The following is a 17,808-nucleotide window of genomic DNA, read 5'->3' as shown; positions in this document are numbered from 1 at the left end:
CCTAGCTCCCTAGTGGATTAAAATGGCATATTTTACTCCAAAAGAATTGAATTATAAAAAAAATTCCAATAACTGAATATGCAACAGCAGTTGCCTATTTCAGTGTATTTCCTGTTATTTCTATGTTGAACAGGGGATGGCAGCATTAAGCATCATCTCATCATAGCTGAATTGTATTCAAATAATTCTTATTAGTGTAAAACAAATGTCAGTGTTTAATTAGCTTTATTTTTAAATTGTATGTAAGTCCTCATTCTGTGTACAGATTCCTTCATATAAATAGAAATGAAACTAAGGCAAAGTGAGGCCTGAGAAATTAATTCATTTTAGACATTAAGAGATGTGTCAAATATTGCATACAAAATGAGGTAGGAACACTGAAATACAAGTCTCCAACAGATACTGGATGCAGTTGTCCAAAGGATTCAGCTATTTGCACATTCAAAAATAAAAAAGAAGGCATACTTGCAAGATCAGATAGATTTGAGGAACATTATAGCCTATTCATTTGCCATATTCTGTTTTTCACTTAATAGCTTAAAAAAGGCCTTTATTAGAATATAACAACCCTTTTTTGTAACAGTTTGCCATACGCATACTTGGTAAGAAAACAGAGACCATACAGATCAACGCATTTTTACAACCTACCACAAGATGTCTCTAATTCACCAGAATCTTCACTACTTCAAGCCCACAAGGTGGTATTTTCATACCACCTAAATCTGATATGCATTCATTAGGTTACTAGGACGCACACATTTGGTGTTACCTGTTTATGTATTTAAAATAACTCTGGAATCATGTATTTCAAATGCATTATAATTAAGATACCATACTGAATAGGGTAATGAGCTTCAAAAAGTTGTAATTATTAACTTCATCTAAATCGTAAATAATAAACAATTTGAAGGTACACGAGATACATTTTTGAAACGTTCTTATGTCAATGGGAACAGTTCAATTAAAATATTTCTAACGTATGGGAAAAATTAACACTCATGCCACAGGATTTATGGGGTTTTTTCACTGTAAAAAAGTGTAAAGAGTGTTACGCTGAAATTCATGCCTTGACACCACTGATGGGTCTGGCAGAACCCATCAGTGGGTCAGTTACCTAATGCAGAGATACCGAACTGTAGATTATATACTCAGGGGTAAGCTGGGAGCAGACACTTAGATAATAGTTGCAAAAGAAACAGTTTATCAGGTTTTTTACATTTATTTAATTTTTTGTGGTTTCTTGGAGTGGGTAGGTTTGCATGTTCTAGCACGCTCCACTTTACAAGGAATAGTTAAAAGATTCAGTGAGACAGAGAGTTGATTTGGGAACTCCTGTAGGAAGACAAAGGATTAAATGCTAGCTTTGTTTCCAAACACTATTAAATATCAAATAGTGAAATCTAGATATTTATTTTTTAAGTAAACCCATGGTCTGCTGTGACTTTCATTGGGCTGCAATGCATCTAAACGTGGGTACAGTAATACTGAGTGTTGTCACAGCACTTTCTCCCTCTATACATATAGATCTAATGTACTTCTGTTTCATATGCCCAAATTGACACAACCTGTGGGATATCATTTTTCAGATTGGAAATATTTTGAAAAATCTGGGAAATCAATCAAACAAACAGCCCAACCCTTTAAATGTGTTATGCTGGTAACCAATAAACTATGAAACCCATATTAACTTGCCATCTATTGAAATTCTCAGTTAAATAAATGTAGATATCCCCTCTGCTATATCCACTTTTTCACTAGAAATGACAGTCTTACTTATAAAGTATTTGAAATGTATGTTTCCTTACATCATTAGGGGTCCTTTCCTGTTTCTCATGCTTTTCCCGGTCATATGCCATCTTTTTCAGAAGCTTCTTCATAGCTTTGTCCTTTTTCTCCTTCTTCTGGCTTTCAGTGTTTTGTTTCCTCACTTGGTTAACAATAAACTTAGGAATCTAGATGAATATAGATAGTAAGTATGAATATCTAGGTAAGTTCCTTAAGTAACTAATGTATCAAAACCTTGTAAATTGACAGTCAGGTAGAACTTGCAAAAAACAGTATTTCTTTCCAGTCATAATTAAAGATTCAAGTAATATAAACCTGTGAAACAATTTAAAGAACACTCCATTTGTGATGCTATATTCCATGCAGTAAGCTCTCAGGGGAAGAGAGGTGGAATCATGCAGTGTTTTTACTTTCCTCTGCCAAAAAAATTCCCTCAACACTTCGTCTGTGCAGTGGTGATAATAATTTTTCCTCACATGCAGCAAAGGTCAAAATTGTTTAAAGTTGCTGATGGACAACAAAGCCTGAACTTCTCCAGTCTATTTAAGCTAGAGCTTTGTTTAAGACCATGACACAACTTCATGTTTTATCAAAACATGTTTTATATAATATGAAGTTTGGCCCAAAAGGGAAATGGACTAAACATTGTTTCCTGTTAATATCTCAAAGCAGAAAAGAATAAATTCCTCATAACAATGTATACTGATAGGCCAAATACAAAGATTCCCCAAGGACTTACTTTTGAGTTCACATACGGTACACACAATATTAAAACTCAGAACATCAGAGCTTAACTCTACCATAAGATGTAATGATTCTGTTCCACTCCCATAAGAGTTACCTGTAAACAAGAACTCAGCTGGATGGGGGTGATATGTCTCTAAATCATGGAAATAAGTTCATATTACTTCTTTGTTCAGGTGCTTTGCTTGTAAAACGTATGATTTCCCCGACCCCTGCCCATTACGAATACACTTACTGTCCAGAGAAGTTTTTGGTATTGAATCATAAAACGCATGACATTTGCTGTTCCAGCTGCCATAACAAACTCGCTTTGTTCAATGGTCTTTGAGCTAAACCCATGAAACGTGAAAAGGTTTGGGGCCATCACCATCGCAACATTCTTTAGCGTCATTTTATTTTTCTCTCGATGATCAATTACCCGTTGGAGGAATTCAAGCAGTACCTGAAAGAACAGCAGAACTTACAGCTCAACTCTGCACATGAAAAAGTTACGAGTGAAACATGACGTTACCTATTTTTGGAAAAAGCTCTTCATTCCTTGTAAAACCATATTATAAGCAATCAATAATAGGAAGCGTGGATATGTTTGTTCAGAGGACTGTAATGCAAGTTTTGTTTCCTTTAAGTAACAAAGTACATAATTCTTGTTATTTTTGTGGATAACATTTTCAAAAGCATACAAGTGACTTCAAAGCCCTGCACAGGAAGATTTTTTCCTAATACCCCTGTTATGTAGGTGCATAAGTAGCATCCCACAGATGCTTGTGCAAACATTACTGTTGGCTTTTCTTCAATGGAAAGTGAACAGAATAGTGCCAGCTGTCATGATTATGGAAGCATGGAGTAGCTAGTTCTGTAAGGTACACAACTCGTGAATAAACCACTGCATTGCAAATGACAGGTAGCCAGGTAGAAACTGACAATCTTCAATTAATTCAGCTCCTGATATTTGTAACTCAACTTAGGAGCCATCCTGACTGCTTCCACACAGTAAATAAACTCAAAACCAAAGTCATGTTTGAACAATAAGTCTTAATAGGATTTTTTGCCTGTAATAGATGTTGTTCTGCATCCTACACAAATCCTGCAAATTCGTTTTTGACTGTAGTAATTTCAATAGTAAGCATGTTCTAAAAAAGATGAATAGCTTTGCTACAAAAGGACAAGTCCAAATTGGAAGACTCCATGTAATGTGCTGCAAATAGCAATAGGAGGTGTAATTTCTAGCTTATTAAGAAGAGAAACAAACAACACAGAGAAAAGCAGGGAATAAAAATTAAGAGCTAAACCCATTTCATAACTGCAAACTCTCATCCACAGCATTCTAATATTGTTTATTTTTTGCAGTGGAAATAATGACTGCTGCTGAAAAAAAAAAAGGAACTGAACTTGTAAGAGAAAATGTTGCTCTCTGGGAGATTATTATTGCAATCTCCTTGAAAAATTTCAGTGACTTAAAAGTCATTTGGGAGGAATTAGGGTCCTGGGGGTTTCTTAAGTTTAAAAAAAAAAAAAAAAAAAAAAAAAAACACTAGTTTCAGCATTGGCTTTGAACTAGAAAAAAAGAATGTGAAAAGACAACAGCACTCATTACAGTGGATCACAGACAAAATATTTGTGCAGGAAGAAAGTATTAGCAAATCTAACCTTCAGAGTGTCTCTGTTTGCTTCAGGTAGAAGGAGAACCAACAGATTCAAAGCTTGCAGTTGCTGTTTCTTCGTTGGAAGTTCTGCAAGTGAAGCACATGAACCTCACTACTTTAAAATTGTCATCTGTCCTCTTCAAAGAGCATGATTTCTAAGGGGAACCTCCTGCATAATGCTGAATGCATACAGACGGCTAATTGTCACAGTATGACAAGACTGGCAGATCCTTGTTTTCTGATACTCATTTCCAAATGTTCTTTTAGGATTCAGTTGCTGTATGACTCAGCAGTCTTCTGGCAGTATTTTCTAGATGCCTTGTGATTCTTTATTTTGCAATGTTACGAGAAGAAAGAGTCAGCTAACGGTTCCTCCCTTTTTGAGCCTGTGCCCTAACATATGAAAGAGTATATTCAAAACTGCTTTCACAGTTTCTCTGATCGCCTTAACAGTTGCATGGTCTCCCAAGTCACCCACACAGAATGAACACCACGTGTTGCTGAGTAAGGCAGGTCTCCAGCAACACAAGCGGCAGCAGCTGCAATGGCAAACCAGTGGGGATAAAGCCAAGAGCAGAGAAGCTTAACACATATCTAGAGCAGTGAGTGCTGTACCAAATGTAGCGAGCTATAATTAAAGTGATTTGGTTCTGCCTTTTACCCAATTGCTCAGTGGTGTGCCATTCACCCAAGATGGGCATATCCCTACATTCCTCCACCTCCTAGAAAAGCTCCTACGTTCTGTCAGTTCTGAGCAGCAGAAAGTCCCAGCTTTCTCACGTTTGTCACCTGTGATAAACTTCCTCCTGTCATGCTTTAGAGGACATGCTCTGGCAAGTCTTCTCAGCAGATTCCTAGTGAATCAGGCCATACATAAAACAAGAGAAGACAGAAGTACTTGCACTTGACATAGTTTTATCACACTATTTCAAAATTCAAGAGGGATGTTCTTGTGCATCCTGCTGGGATTCTAACTGAACTGCTATTTCAAATGCATTTTATCCAAACTAGTTTGGGAGATACCACCAAAAAAAAAGTTCAACAATGAAATAAAAAAAAAAAAACACCAAACCCAAACCAACCACCTTGCTGATTACTTTCCACTGTAATAAAAATTAAGGATCTGAACAAATAAGCAACAAATTATATTGCCATTTAAAACATGCAAGTGGTGATAACAGTGTCTCTTTGCCCTAGAAAGACATACATTAAAAATAAGGCTTAAATTTAGTTCCAAAACACCAGATATCACAATGCTCAAAAAGCAGTGAGAATTCAACCTTTCCCTAGGAATGTAAGCAAAGACGGAATTGCAAAACAATTAAAAGTTGCTACATAAATCAAGGTTTTCTGTCTGTTCACCTAAATAATGGTTGAATTTTAGTTGCTTAAATTACTTAAATGAAATTAAATTGTTTAAATTCTGTTGTTTGAATATTTAATTCTAACCACACTACGTAGAGTACCATGAAAAACACTGATTACTGTCACAAAGATGGCCCTTTTTCTCTACCACCTGATCTTATTGCATGTAACTACCAAGACAGACAGACAATTTAAACAATGGGAGGCTATGAAGTGCTATATCTGTTTTGCATTAAATCCTTTAGCTCAATGTAGAAAGTGTTTTGGATCCTGGCACCTGAGTATTTTCTGGGTAAGTAAAGCTACATAAGCCTTCAGACAGCTCAGGAGGGGCAAGGAGAAACTCTCCTGGCTCCAATCAGTATTATAGAAGTGGCACAACCTTTAAGAGCTGTTTGCTGCCAGCATCATTTGAAAGCACTAGAGCTAGCTTTAACTTCCTGCTCAGTACTGCAAAATCAACAATAGAGTGTAACAGGCTTAAGCACCAACTCCCACAAACTTAAGGGCTTGCAAGGCAGCTCACAACCCTGAGATCGACACAGCCCCCAGTTTTTAAAGATATTCATCTATCTGCCTGTCCATGGGAATTCCCTGAAAGTGTCTACTAGAAACAAGCCATCGCTCTGCCTGCAGACAAGGGGAATAGATTTTTCTGAAACTTGTGCTCCTGTGTTGGCTGGGGAGTTTATGTTTGTGGGTTCTCACTCCTGATTCATTATCACTAAGCTGCCCTCTTTCAATTACAGCTGGTATGTTTGCTGCCTTGGTGACCAGTTGGCAAGGAGGACATTTTCACAGGAACTTGCTGATCTCAAGGGACTAGGGATGATCAGCAGTTCTGACTATTCTGCTCTAACTATTCCTGTTATAAATGGATAAAATACCCTAAACAGTGTAAATTACCATTTTTTAGATTTTCTGCAGAACTACTGTACCTTTGCTGTTGTTTTCTTTTGAGGCAAATATTGTTTATAAACTGATGCCATCATACGCCATTTCTTTATAACCCATCTATACCTCCTAAAGACTGTCAGAAACATCAGAAAGTGGTTGTGTGCTTTCATTTTATATGTAAAATATTAACCTTGACATTACATGAAAAATGTTATTTGTACATTAGCAAAAACATGCTCAGTCTTTTCTCAGGAGAAGCCATATTGTTGTTATTCAATTTGTTTCTGTTTCACATATTATTAGCGAAAATACTGCTGTGGCAAAGAGGCAATTCTCTGCACCGCAATTCTTCGCAGCTGAGACAGAAAGGACACTACTTACTCTGTACATCTTGGAAAGCTTTGAGATACTCTACAGTGAGAAGTGGCTGAGGCAGTTCACGGATGAAGAGTTTTAAAAGACTTGCTGCATCATGTTGCTTTACATTTTCCCAGTTGAAAGTCCCTTCATAAAATTTTGCTTCCAGTTCTTGGCATAGACTCTGAAAGGCAGTACAGAGAGCACCAATAACACTTGGCTGCTGGAAGTCATGCATTATACACACAGCAATACTGTCCATACTTTGAAAGAGGGGAAAAAGGAACATCTGAAATATCACTTAACTCCAGGTGCCGCTGATCTTTTGCTATGAAAAGATAAATTTGGGATCAGAAGCACTGCAAGCAAATACATAGTAATAGGCAGCAGATGGCCAAATCATATAGGAAGAAATCCCTTGGGGCTGCCTCAAGGCCATACGGAATATATTCTAAGAACCAGATATCATACTCATGCATATAAGGGTTATGACTTCCCCTTCCCCAAAATATTAAGATGTGGCTGATACAGATAGCAATTCTGAAACTGCTATCAAATAGTCTTGCTGTAATGCCTGCATGGCCATTTTCATAAACAAATATGGCAATCAGGCATGTTGACAGAGTTTACTATCAAAACATACACTAAAGTGAGGCTGGTTCTTTTTTTAAAACACAGGGAAAAGATTTGTGTGGCTGGATAGCTGGATGTTTGGCCATCTACAGGGAATTACTCCATGCCACTTGGCACATACGGGTTTACCTAGCAGTGGATGTCAAACGTGCCCTCTGAGGAAGGGGACTGTATGGCATAACATGAGGTTATGCAGCAGAATAAACAGCATGCGAAGTCTCAGTGAAACCTCACAACTCTGAGGCTGGGAAAGGGCGTGATACTGTTGACAGTGGACACAACTGTGTACTTGCCCTGCTCCCACGGCAAGGCTATTACTGGGCTTCAGAGATGTATAAATGGGAACACACTGCAAAGACTGAGTCCTTCTCAGACTCTCATTAAGCATCAGTACCAGCCTTGCATCCACTCCCAGTCCAGCAGCGTAGGAAGTGGCCTCAGTACAGGGCCAGTGGCCCTGAGACACTTCTCACAAGTTCCTCACTTCTTGCCTCAGCTCTTCCAGGCAGAAAAGGAGGGCAGAGGCACTGGTTTGTTTTGTAAAGTATGTGAGATGAAGTGAGGGAAAGTGCTAGGGAAAAATATGGCGTTAATTATTTATCTGAGCAAGAAGGGCACATTGGATAGAGGATACTAGATAAGTTTTTAAGATACTGTTCTCATTATATTTAACTTTGTCCAAATGGAAAATGGATCTATTTCCAAAGAAAACATGGACACTTAGGTTGATATAAAAGTTGGATTTTATCAACGGTCCTCCAGAGAGATCTTCTGTCCCCACTGATTACGTAGAGGGTTCAAAGGTGCAAAGATCCCAACTCAGGTGTCTAAAGTCAAGTGGGTATGATCTCCTGCTCATCAACAAAAGCAAGCTTTAGAAATAAAAATGAAAATTCTCCCCTTGAGTCTCATCAGCTCCTCCATCCGCATTCACACCAAATCACTGTGGCAAATGCAGTACTAAATATCTAGATAAAATTGTTTTATCTGAGAGGCAAGGGCAGAAATGTCAACTACGCATCCTAATGCACCAATGCTTAGACTTTAAAGTAAATGTACTTAACTAAGGGGTATATGCAATTATTATTTTAATAATAACTCTACATTATTTTAATAATAACTCTAAAATCTATAGAATAAGACAGCAAAATATTTTTTCTTGATATTATCTGTGCCTTTCTATAAAACTACATAATGAGGAAAATATTTCTTTTTTTCTATAGGAGAAAAAATATTAAGAAAATTAAGAGAAAACATCAATCTTTCAGTATGCTAAATTCTTTGTTTTTCTATAAAATTTTCTATTTGAAAAAGTTAGGGAACTTAACATCTTTGCTAACAAAACAATTGCTTAATTCAAAGAAGCATCTGCAAATGAAGAGGTAAAAAAATAATGAAAATCAAATAGCAAATGATCCCCTGCCTGGGAAATCATATTAAATTGATAAAAATCAAAGAATAAACAAATAAACAAAATCCCTCTGAAATCATTCCAGTTTGCAGAAGTGATGAAAAGTGGAAAATAAAGAATGGAGGAAAATTGTAAAAAAAAAAATCTCTTAGTTACTGGTAAATAAACAAAGCCAATTTCCATAATATTCCCTTCTTTCAGTTGTTTCTAATGAACCAGCTGCTGGACCAAGTTGTACACGACAGAGCCTGGCAGACATCTCTGGACAGCTGACTCTACTTAGATGGTCTTTTCCGTTTAGAATTTAATGCCAGTTCAGACCATCTTTTTAACACATTGACTCTTGGCGTGAATCATGCCGTGTTATTTAGTTTCCTGCACTAAGGCAAATACTGGGGAAGACTCTGCATGTAATTGGCACTCACTCTGCAAAGTGTTGGTGCGCACGGATGTGCCTAACAAGATTGTGCTTAGCAAGTTGAGTAGTTATATTGCTGTTCATAAAAATAAATGTGAGAGGTTCTTCAGTACATGCCGGCTGCCTTGCCCTATAACATAGGTTAAGTCTAGCTATTAAAACAGGCTCACAATGCCAAGGAAAAGCTTCCTCCTGGGGTAAAAAGACTGTGTATGAACTGTTCAGATGATTAAGCTTGTTCAGGGAAAAAGCAAAAGGCTGGAAAGCTCATGCCAAGAATTAATGAGATTTTGGCAGAACTGAATTTGAAACGTAGCCTTGACTCTCCTTCAAACTTGAACTCTAGTCTTGTCCCCAAAGCTACACTGGATGAAACCATTAGCTTTTTGGCTAATATAACTCAATCTTCTTCATAAAGAGATTTTGCTTTCTGTTTTTCAAGATTTTCCTGACAACCTGGCCTTAAAATAAATCTGTATGACAAAATGAAATCAGGAAACACAGGTAACTTTTGGGAGATGTTACGAATCTGTGCAATGTCTTACCTTTACTCTTGTTGCAACTCCTGGTATTCTAAGAAGTCCTTCTGTTTCCAGAGTTGCCTCTTCTATCTGGGCAATCAACTGCCAAACACAAACCAAACTGAATGAATGAAGATGCCAATCAAAAATTACTAGTAGATAGTTCTGATATATTGGAGCCTTTATATATGGCTGTGTGTATGTGTACACGTGCATCTGTGCAGACACATATGTAACAAGTAGACAAACACACAAATGGATTACAGCTGTTGCAGACAAAATCTTTAATATGGCTCTTGCCTGTTTTATGAATACTGTTAAAGAAGAGTTTGTCTATTTTATTAAAAAAGAAAACTATATTTTTTAGACCTCCTTCAAGTCTCCTCCAAAGACTGAAGCAGGTTTTTTTTCCAAAATTACTCCGGTATCAAAACTAAATTCCAATTACTACCCTTGTTAAAATGGCTCAGAATCAAAATAATTAAGGTAACATTAGAGATACTAACTTCCTCATATACACTCGTCTTTACAACTTCACCAGAGAAAAACTAAATACTTTTAAGCTTAAAAAAAGCCTCAGTTTTGCAAATACTGCCATTCTCCTAACAAACCCAACAGTTTGCAATCCTACCCATGGCTTAGATAAATTAGCAGAAATTCTGTAGAAGTACTTAAAACATCTATCATAAATTCTGTTTCTCTAAAAGATACACCTAGAAGTATTCAATGAAGGATGGATCTAAGAGTATTCAAAATAAATTTGTAAACATCACAAGCTGATGACATCATTTTGGCACAAATGGTTCTCACAGTTTTTAACTAGGGCAGTGCCTTTTTTTCCTACCTTCCTGTGCCAGCTCCTGAGTAAGAATAATTATGCAACATAGTTGTGTTTTCTCCAGTAACAGAAATTAGCGGGGGTTTACCTACTACAATATTTATGTAACTGATAAATGCCATGAAGACATTCAGACAGAAAAAAAAAACCCCACAAAGTTATAAAACAGAATTAAAGGTGTCACTGCGGTGTATTTTCCTTGGTTAATAAATAAATAGATAAAAGGCACTAACTGGCTGCATCCAACTCTCACTGTACCTGGCTTACACCAGAGCAGCGGCTGCCAGTTCCATCTATCATACACAAAGTCCCTGTGGGCATGTTATGTGATTTGCCACGACTCCTTCGCACACACTCACTCACAAGTGCCCCCTTGGCAGGCAGTAAGAGGTGGCCACCAGCCACCACCAGCCTCCTCCCTACAGGAAATCGCCCCTTCATCTCGATCAGGGCTGCTTTGCATGGCTTCATTAGCAGGCCAGAGACCTGAATAATTATCAGCAGAAACTTCTGGTGGAGACACATGGATTGGTATTACCCTCAGATTTTCCAGTCGGAAAACCCCTAGACTAAATTAGGTCATTATTTTTAATGGCAATTCCTCAATGAAATAAAAACTAGGTGTATTTTTCATGAAAAGGTTTTGTTGTTGTTTTTTTTTTAATTAAGCAACCTTCCTATTACCTTGGCTTGTTTCGTTTCAGTGATAACCAAAGTACATTTAAAAAGCAGTATGCACAGAAATGTTCCTTCTTGCACTTTATATAAATTCCCTATTCTTGGAAAGCACATGCTGTAGAGAACAGGCAGAAGAAATGGGAAACTTTATTTTCATATTCTCATTTAAAGAGAAACTGTATTCCAAGTGATGTCTGCACCTTGCAAAACAAATCACATCTATAAGCTAGAAATGTTTATGCAGAATTTTTGAAGAACTATTCTTACAATGTGAGCAGAATAACACAGTGATCAATCACTTTTTGTCATCTGATTTCTTTTTTTCTAGATAGCATCTTTCCCAGGAATGTATTTCTAGGATCCTGAGGAAGCAATTTCTGGCATGAATGACACAGCAATAGTTTTTAAAAGAGTGATGCAAAACTACTTTGAGTTTTCTGTTTCTCAAAAAAATAACTTAACAAGCAGGTCCACAAGCCTACTGAAATGGTGATGACATAGCACTGAGTTTCTGTCAGTGCTAGGACAGGTCCACACACTGTGTTCTCTCCCTTCTCATGGAGTGAGACTTGCTATGCATGGGCAGTAAATCCACAGTCTCCATCATCTCTCCCATTCCTTTCCCCATTACCATGGCATGATACAGGCCAAAGCATCCCCCTGTGTACTAAAGCAAAAAAATCTTGAAAAGGGCTGCTGCCACCAACAGGGGCAGTTATCCAGGCTGATTCTCATCTAGCCACCTGGTTTGTGGCCCAACTCACTTCCTAGAAAGATAGGATCAGCCTGTGGGACAGGGATTGAGAATTTCCACAGAATTTCAAGTATTTGTTCTGAAAATATTAAGGGCAGCCCAACTCACGATGGAAGTTACACCACCTTTAATGAAACGGAATTTGGCTGCAGTAGGTTCTTACACTGATTGTCAGGTTTCACAGGCTTATTAGTAAACTTGCCTAAACTATGGAGACCAGTCGTAACAAAAACCAAACTTTATTCCTTTAACTCAAAATATGTCTGATACAAAGCAAAGTATCGCATTTACTGAATTAATAAGTAAAGCTGCAAATAAAAGTTACAGTAACTTTGATTTATTAGAGTCATATCCTGAAAACTCTGCTACAAGACGCAAATAAATCCAGGATGAAACGTAATTTGTTTGTCATTTGCAGGTATGTAACAAGTTGACTTGTTCGTGCCTATTCACCTTTTGAAAAATCAGTGGGATCTTGGTTCCTGGCACCTTCTTCTGATCCTGTTCCAGTAAAACTGACAGCGGGACACCAAATAAGCCACAGTCTGAAGAATAATGCAAAAGAAACAGAGATATTATCCACATCTGTTACAGTACATGTGGTAATGGCATAAACCCACATTTTTGAAGCAATAAGTCTATTCAGTAGATTCAGAGCTATTGACTTTTTGTTCAAAGTGTTTGAATGTCTTCGTCAATCAAGCTAATACACAAAGCATTCTGGCTAAAAGGATTCATTTATCTCTTCCTTCAACCATAAATCAGGAGTCTTCTGTTTTGACTTCAAATTATCATCCACATATTCTGCAGCACAGAGAAGCAAACTGCATAAATGAACCATCTGCATGGTTCTCATATGGAGAATGGATGTGATGATGACCCTGCAATGCCGATCTTCATCATTCAATGCAAGTTACTACAGTTAAGATGCAAATGGCATGAGCGAAATATCCAAAAATTTGGCTACTAAAATGAGACCGATGTAATTATAACCAAGAGTTAGTCTGAACGCTTCTCTCTGTGAAAGTTTTGAAAAAGAGCTTGTCAACCCCTGTGCTTTTGCATTATACAACACCTGCAGAATAGCAAGATCACCCTCTCAGCAAAAGGTGTTTTGCTTTTTAATTATTTTCTTTTTTTAATAGAAGGAAAAGTACAGTTAATTTTTGGTTAAAAAATAGCCTTTACAATAGTGCTACGACAATGCAAGCTAAAAAAAAAAATATATATATAATATAATAAAAAGGAATCTAGTCTCAGTTAATGTAGCCCTAATGCAAAACTAGCCTTAGTCTTCGGATAAATGGGACTCCCATGCGTTTATGGCCCAGCTGAATAAAAGTGAATGACCATTAAAAGAGAACTATACTGATAACAACTAGCCCAAAGTTTGCTGACATAGAGCTTCTCTGTCAGAATTACCGACAATGCTGTATGTGCAATTTTTCTGATACAGCATATAACACTATATACAGCTAAAAACTCCTGCTTGGTATGTTGCCATGCCAATATTGAGCACAGAACAGCTGTAATTGCTAAAAAGGTGTCAGCCCTTCAGGGAACGTGATATATGTCAAAGAAACATCAGTTTCAGTGCCAAACCAGGGAATTCTTGTATCTCTGTCAGCATAAAAAGTCTACCTATAAAATACGTAGGGACTCATACATACAGTCGATATCTATACCCCATAGTTTTATCATCTTGAAGATCTTGTCAATAATAAAAGTTTCTACTGAGGTGAAGTTGGAAAACCAAACTGAGTTTAGCCGATCATTTTTAACTTTAAAAAAGGCTTTTCATCAATTCAATGTTTTTCATGACTGCCTGTCATTCAGATAATAATGCTATGAGTTAAATTCACTTAACAATAAATTTGGTAAGAAGAATCAATTAAAACTAAAGCCCAAAATACAAGAGAAGAAAGTGTTTTGTCTCTATATATTGGTGAAAGCACAAGCACTACTACTGTAAAGCAAACAGCATATTCTGAAGAATCTATTGTTCCTTGCTGTATATCTCTCAACTCTCTCTGTTGCTTTCAATTGTTTAAAGTGAGCTATTGCTCTGTCACATTCCCTGAACCTCGACAGCAGGGTTTTGGTCAAAGCTAGCTTGTGATTAACTGGTAACATATTTCAAGTTCTTGTAAAGCATTTAGCAGAAACCAGAAATACAGAAAACAAACAAAGCACTGAAAACCTCTAACATCTTGAAGTTGGTTTCCATGCATCCTATGTTCCCAAGAAAACCACTGTGATTATACATATGTATGCTCCAATAGCTTACAGAGCAAAAGGACAACACATTGTAGCTGTCTCAACATCCTCTGCAACAGCCCAAATCTTCCACTTAATGTGATGCCATTCAGCATAAAAACTGTATTATGGCTTGAGTAAATACTGGATGGGCAAGGCCTGTGTGACACAGGAAAGTCTGTACCACTCAGAAGAGGAAAGCAGGTAGCAAAGGTTCCCAGCATCTCCAGCCAAAGACAACAAAAGCAAAGACAAAGAGCATGGTCCCGTAGCTGGAGTGACCATGTTCATGAACTTGCTTAAAGTATGCCTTGAGTTAAGGCATATAATTGAATGCTACTCAGGACCTATGTTACTATTTATATATTAATATAAATTTTCTGTTGGAAAATCATAAAGAAATGGATGCATTTGTTTATTGGATTAAAACAGACCCATTTGGTTCAGAACATGAAACACTGACTCACCTTTGGTTTTGATTTTTACAGCTTTTTGCTGCTTGAATTCTGTCCCAAGTATGTCATAGAGAGCAGTTAATTCAATCAGTGCTAAAGAATAGACTTTCTTCATGTCCTGGGGGGCCAGGTCACCAATCTTTGTGGTACCTGTTTTGTCCTTCGGCACCCTGAAATTCTAAAAGCAGAGATTTGCAGCAGAGTGAGTAATCCAAGTCATAGCAAATTACTTTGCTTCCTTCAGGGCACACCCTATCATCATGAAGCCTGCTGTTACTAACTAAATCAGAGGAGAATCTCCCAAATAGGTTGAAAAGCAGATGATCTTAAAATCATAGAAGGATTTAGGTTCCTAGTGACTTCTGGAGGTCATCTAATTCAACTACCTGCTCAAAGCAAGGCTAAATTCAAAGTCGGATTAAGTTGCTTGTTGCACTGTCCAACTGAATTTTGAAAACTCCCAACAACCTCTCTGGGCACCCATTCCAGTGCTTAATGCTCTCATGGGGACTTTTTTTAATTTGCAAAACAGAATTTCCCCTGTAGTCATTTCAGTTCACTGCCTTTTGTCCTTTCACTGTGAAACTCTAAGAAGAGTCTGGCTTTGTTCTGCTTGTAACCACCTTCACCCTCACACCACCACCTTCAGTGTCCTTTTGCGATCTACAGTGGTGGAAATGGCTATCCGTGAACATTAATCATATGCATGTACGATTGGGATAGAAATTCCACTTATGCACACAAAATAACATATTTGGCTGCCTTTAATAATAGAGGGGTTCCCTTCTTCGGGAAGGAGGATTCTTAATTATGGCTCATTTCTACTGCACTAAATGTTCAGAAGTTGCAGTCAGAGACCAATATAAGGAACTGAGCGCAGAGGGTGAGCAAGAGGGACTTCCTAGCTCATAGAGCTTTTTAACTCCATCAGCAGGCTTCTAAGTAAGACTCTTGCCTGTGCCTGATGTTAGTGATTTGCGTGACTCAAAGCAGGAAGTCTGATAAGACCTTCTTCCATTTGGAAAGATATATTATACTCCAGAATTATTTTCTTATTCTGTACAAACCCAGCGATAGCAAGGATGAATGGGTGGTTATGGTACATGACTACAAGAGCACATACTGACACATAAACATAATTTAAATATAGTAGATATATAGTCAGTTTCCCGCCTTGAGGTTTCATTGACTTGCACAAACACGTATGTTTAAAAATAGGTGCCAATGATGAAGGTGCAACAAATACAAATTGTAGATTTAAACAGGTTACTCCCTTGCTTTCCCTATCATTTTGCAACAACTTTCATCACTGAAGAAGAAATCCCATAGCTATGTCTTTGAGCAATCCTTCATAAGCCTAGCTAAAAGTCTAGCTAATACATGTTTTATACAATGTATTATGCATATATATATATAGTTAGAGTATAGCTATCATTTCCTTGTTATAGGCTGCATTAGAGAACTATGACTCAAACACCATTAGTGTCTAGTTTATAATGTTTAAACTAAACATTATTATTATTATTTAGTAGTAGTAGTAGTTTTTATAATGTTTAAACTACACATTATTATAATGTATAAAGGATACATGGGATAATTACTATTTGAAGAACTGCATGTGTCTTTAAATTAAGTGGTTGAAGAACTGTGAAACATTACTATTTCAGACAATATGTTTACTCAGACATGTCTGCATACACTGTTGGGGAAAAAAAAATCAAAAATTATGTTTTTCATGCTAGTCATTAGTTTACAGGTCATACATAACTCTAAGTTCATGAACTGTTAGACAGAGAGAGATCCTCAAAGAGATGCCTGAGGATCAACAACAAAACGCCTGGGAGGATTTTCTTTTTTATTTGGGTTCATTCAGAATGAGGCTTTTTTAATTAATGGTTGGAAAGGAAAACTGAGCACAAACTAATCCTTAATTCCCCGCCATTTGACTCTAGACCTCTACAGACCATTCTGTTCTTTATTCTCATCCCTCACCTATCTGCACTGGATAACTGCATAAGGTTTCTACGGGCATCCACCAACCTTTTTAAATGACAACAGAGCTTTTTATTACAGAGGTAAAGCATCTCGCCTCAGAAAACAGGAAAAACGGCTGTAAACAAATGATGTAAAAACATAGTTTGTGTAAAACTACCACACCACTATTCCAGCTTAATATTACCAGTGCATTACTGCTTACATATAGAGTGCATTTTGCCATTCAGACAATGACATAAATAGGCATAAAAGTAGTTACTTCCATGTTATTGTGAATACCATTCCCAAAAATGAGTTTTCTTAAGAAGGTCTATCTCCATGAAGCTGGATCCGACAACGTTCTTCTAAATCTAATTCACCCACCATCAGATAAATATCAACCAAACAGCACCACTAGTAAAAACAAAGAATGAGAGCAATAAACAGGAAACACCTACCGGGAGAAGAGTGTCACCCCCTCCACCCCTGCATATTTTGCCTACTGAGCTGTCTTTGAAATTAGCTGCCTGTTCTGAAAAAGATATCTCCAAATTTATGTCAGTGTCCGAAGCTGGCATGTCTTCAAGTGGGCTCTTCTGCTCATCAGTTCCAAGACTGAACTGTGGACCTGAAAAAAGAGTGAAAAAAACTAATAATCAACAGCAGTACAACTGAGGACCACTCAGTGCATGACAGTAAGTTTAAAACTAAGTAGAAGTTAATGCTGTGCAACGGATGGACTTTCTGGTTGCAAATTCACTGATATCTGCATTTTTTTAATGTCAGTTAAAAATTCAGCTTCTTATAAAGGTCCATCTTTTGTAGTTTTTCTTGAATAATTCTGCCAAGGCACAGGGTTCTCTCCCATTCATCTGTTATGAAAAGATAAAGCAATCCACCTCAAACAGCAGACTCCCAGAATCTTCCAGAGCCAAACAGCTCTGGCATCAGGAGTTTCTTGCCATCAAATGCTTTCCAGCCTCTAAGACTGTAACAACCAAATCAGCAATTCTTTGTGCTGCTAAAATTTCAAAAGCAAAACAGAATGTTTCCTCTATTATCCAAAGCACTAACATCTG

General features: G+C 37.3%; 1 protein-coding gene across 6 annotated transcripts in view; it reads right to left on the bottom strand.

Moving 5' to 3' along the window:
* ARHGAP18 (Rho GTPase activating protein 18) overlaps positions 1–17,808 on the bottom strand; it is a 92,612-nt gene that overhangs the window by 10,741 nt on the left and 64,063 nt on the right. For all 6 annotated transcript variants that reach the window (XM_030489844.1, XM_030489843.1, XM_030489847.1 and 3 more), the window contains exons 5-12: positions 17,188–17,357; positions 14,768–14,933; positions 12,498–12,589; positions 9,799–9,876; positions 6,816–6,975; positions 4,177–4,259; positions 2,765–2,971; positions 1,806–1,952 (exon numbers count right to left, since the gene is read on the bottom strand). In XM_030489844.1, coding sequence (XP_030345704.1) covers positions 1,806–1,952; positions 2,765–2,971; positions 4,177–4,259; positions 6,816–6,975; positions 9,799–9,876; positions 12,498–12,589; positions 14,768–14,933; positions 17,188–17,357 — 1,103 coding nt within the window. The remainder of the gene's footprint in view (positions 1–1,805; positions 1,953–2,764; positions 2,972–4,176; positions 4,260–6,815; positions 6,976–9,798; positions 9,877–12,497; positions 12,590–14,767; positions 14,934–17,187; positions 17,358–17,808) is intronic.

Source organism: Strigops habroptila, chromosome 6 (assembly GCF_004027225.2).
Source record: "Strigops habroptila isolate Jane chromosome 6, bStrHab1.2.pri, whole genome shotgun sequence".
Classification (NCBI taxonomy): domain Eukaryota; kingdom Metazoa; phylum Chordata; class Aves; order Psittaciformes; family Psittacidae; genus Strigops; species Strigops habroptila.
This window is presented reverse-complemented; position numbering and strand designations above follow the sequence as displayed.